The sequence below is a fragment of the Fibroporia radiculosa genome (assembly GCF_000313525.1).
Source record: "Fibroporia radiculosa TFFH 294 genomic supercontigs, scaffold36837, whole genome shotgun sequence".
Taxonomy (NCBI): Eukaryota; Fungi; Basidiomycota; class Agaricomycetes; order Polyporales; family Fibroporiaceae; genus Fibroporia; species Fibroporia radiculosa.
The window spans coordinates 1,064-2,568 of NW_012133070.1; the positions used below are offsets into that span (position 1 = coordinate 1,064).

Consider the following 1,505-nt stretch of genomic DNA (forward strand, 5'->3'; position numbering starts at 1 on the left):
AGATTGATCGTGCACCACACCGATCCACGGGGCATGGCTGAAACGCAGTGAGCAGACTCACTCACTGTCACCTTTGCCCTATGCCACCCTTCCCGCGTCCTCCATCGCGCTCTGCCAGTGGGAGCATTCCCTTGCACTTGTCCATGTCACACTCTCCTGTCGGCGCGTTCTCGTCGAGTGTACGTTCATGTGGACTGTGAACTTTGGAGGTAGGAAACCAGAATCGCGCAGACAGCCAGCACGGATCGAGCGGGCGGAGGGCGAGGAAAAGCTGAAGGAGCGCGGAGCTCTTGTCGCCCCGCGCTGGAAGGGCCATCCCCGAACGGAACGCGCTCTCCCCTCCTCCACCCCTTCTGCCACTCTTCTCCGAATCCCACCCTGCTTATTCCCTCACGCGTGAAAGTGCGACTCGTCCTGCCTTGGCTCTCCTCCCGCTGTACGCGTTCCGATATGCCCAGACACGTGCGGGGGAGCTCAGGCGACGGCCATCCTTGGGCGAATTTTGACGTTGGCCCACACCACACGCATCCTGACTATGGGAGCTTGGGGAGCCCTGCATATGCTTCTTGAACAATGAGCGATGTACTTCCGGGTCCGTGAACGTACGCGCACCCGACCAGAAGGCAGGGCGTGGCCTCTCGAGCTCACGCTCGCTGAAACCATGTGGAGGTCGCCATTAGCATCCGCAGTCTACACTGATTTCGATTCAATACTGCTGTCTCTGGCCCGAGTCGACTCGCACTCGCCGGCTTCACAAGCGGAACTTGACCTCGTCAATTTTGTTGAGTCGCTCGCCCTCGGTGCTTTATGTATTTCCGTTCACTTTCGTTCATGGTCTATTTCTCATGCATCCGTTGTTTTTCTGTAGATGTGCCATGGGACCACTGCTTGAGACTGCTGTCACTCTCAGCTAGTTTCAATTTGGGTGGCTGGCAAATCTTGGCACTCGGTTCTTCCAATTCAGACACAGATGCCTTGGCGGCATGGATTAGGAAGCTGTATGACTGTTCTCACTGGTGACAAGTAGCGACAGTGGGCTTGAGCCTTGCGAGGACTAAATTGGAATGACAAGAGAGTGTTCCGGTGGGAATTGGTGGGAAGATTGGACAGGGTGGTGCTTACTGTTGAGAGGGATGAATCACTGTTGTGAGTGTGTGTTCACCACCGAGGTATGGATGTGTTTGATTGCTAGGTTCTGCCCTGGGTGCTAGTCTTGTTTCCAGATGGTAGGACAATGATGTAGTGGTCTTGAGTTATGGGTGTCAGGGCACCCCATTGGCATAAGAAGTCTTCAAAGATCCATTCCACTATGGCTTTTGATGTTTTGTTCTGAAGCATCCTAAACTTGGGATATTGTGTCAGTGAACATTGACCTTGTATGAGATACTTATATCCACCTGAAGCCAGCATGTACATCATGTTGATATGTACCTTTGTGAAAATCAGAGCTGGTGTCGTGACAACTGGGGGTATCAGGATCTGTTGGACTTGTCTTTGCTAGCAGA

At 53.4% G+C, this 1,505-nt stretch overlaps 1 protein-coding gene across 1 annotated transcript; it reads left to right on the forward strand.

Annotated features, from left to right (window-relative positions):
• Nucleotides 1-80: 80 nt before the first annotated feature.
• Nucleotides 81-400, forward strand: FIBRA_09391 (uncharacterized protein; the record flags this gene model as incomplete). The annotated part of the gene is made up of 2 exons (XM_012321699.1): nucleotides 81-179; nucleotides 236-400. 2 exons carry the CDS (start codon nucleotides 81-83, stop codon nucleotides 398-400), a joined length of 264 nt encoding a protein of 87 aa, XP_012177089.1.
• Nucleotides 401-1,505: the final 1,105 nt, after the last annotated feature.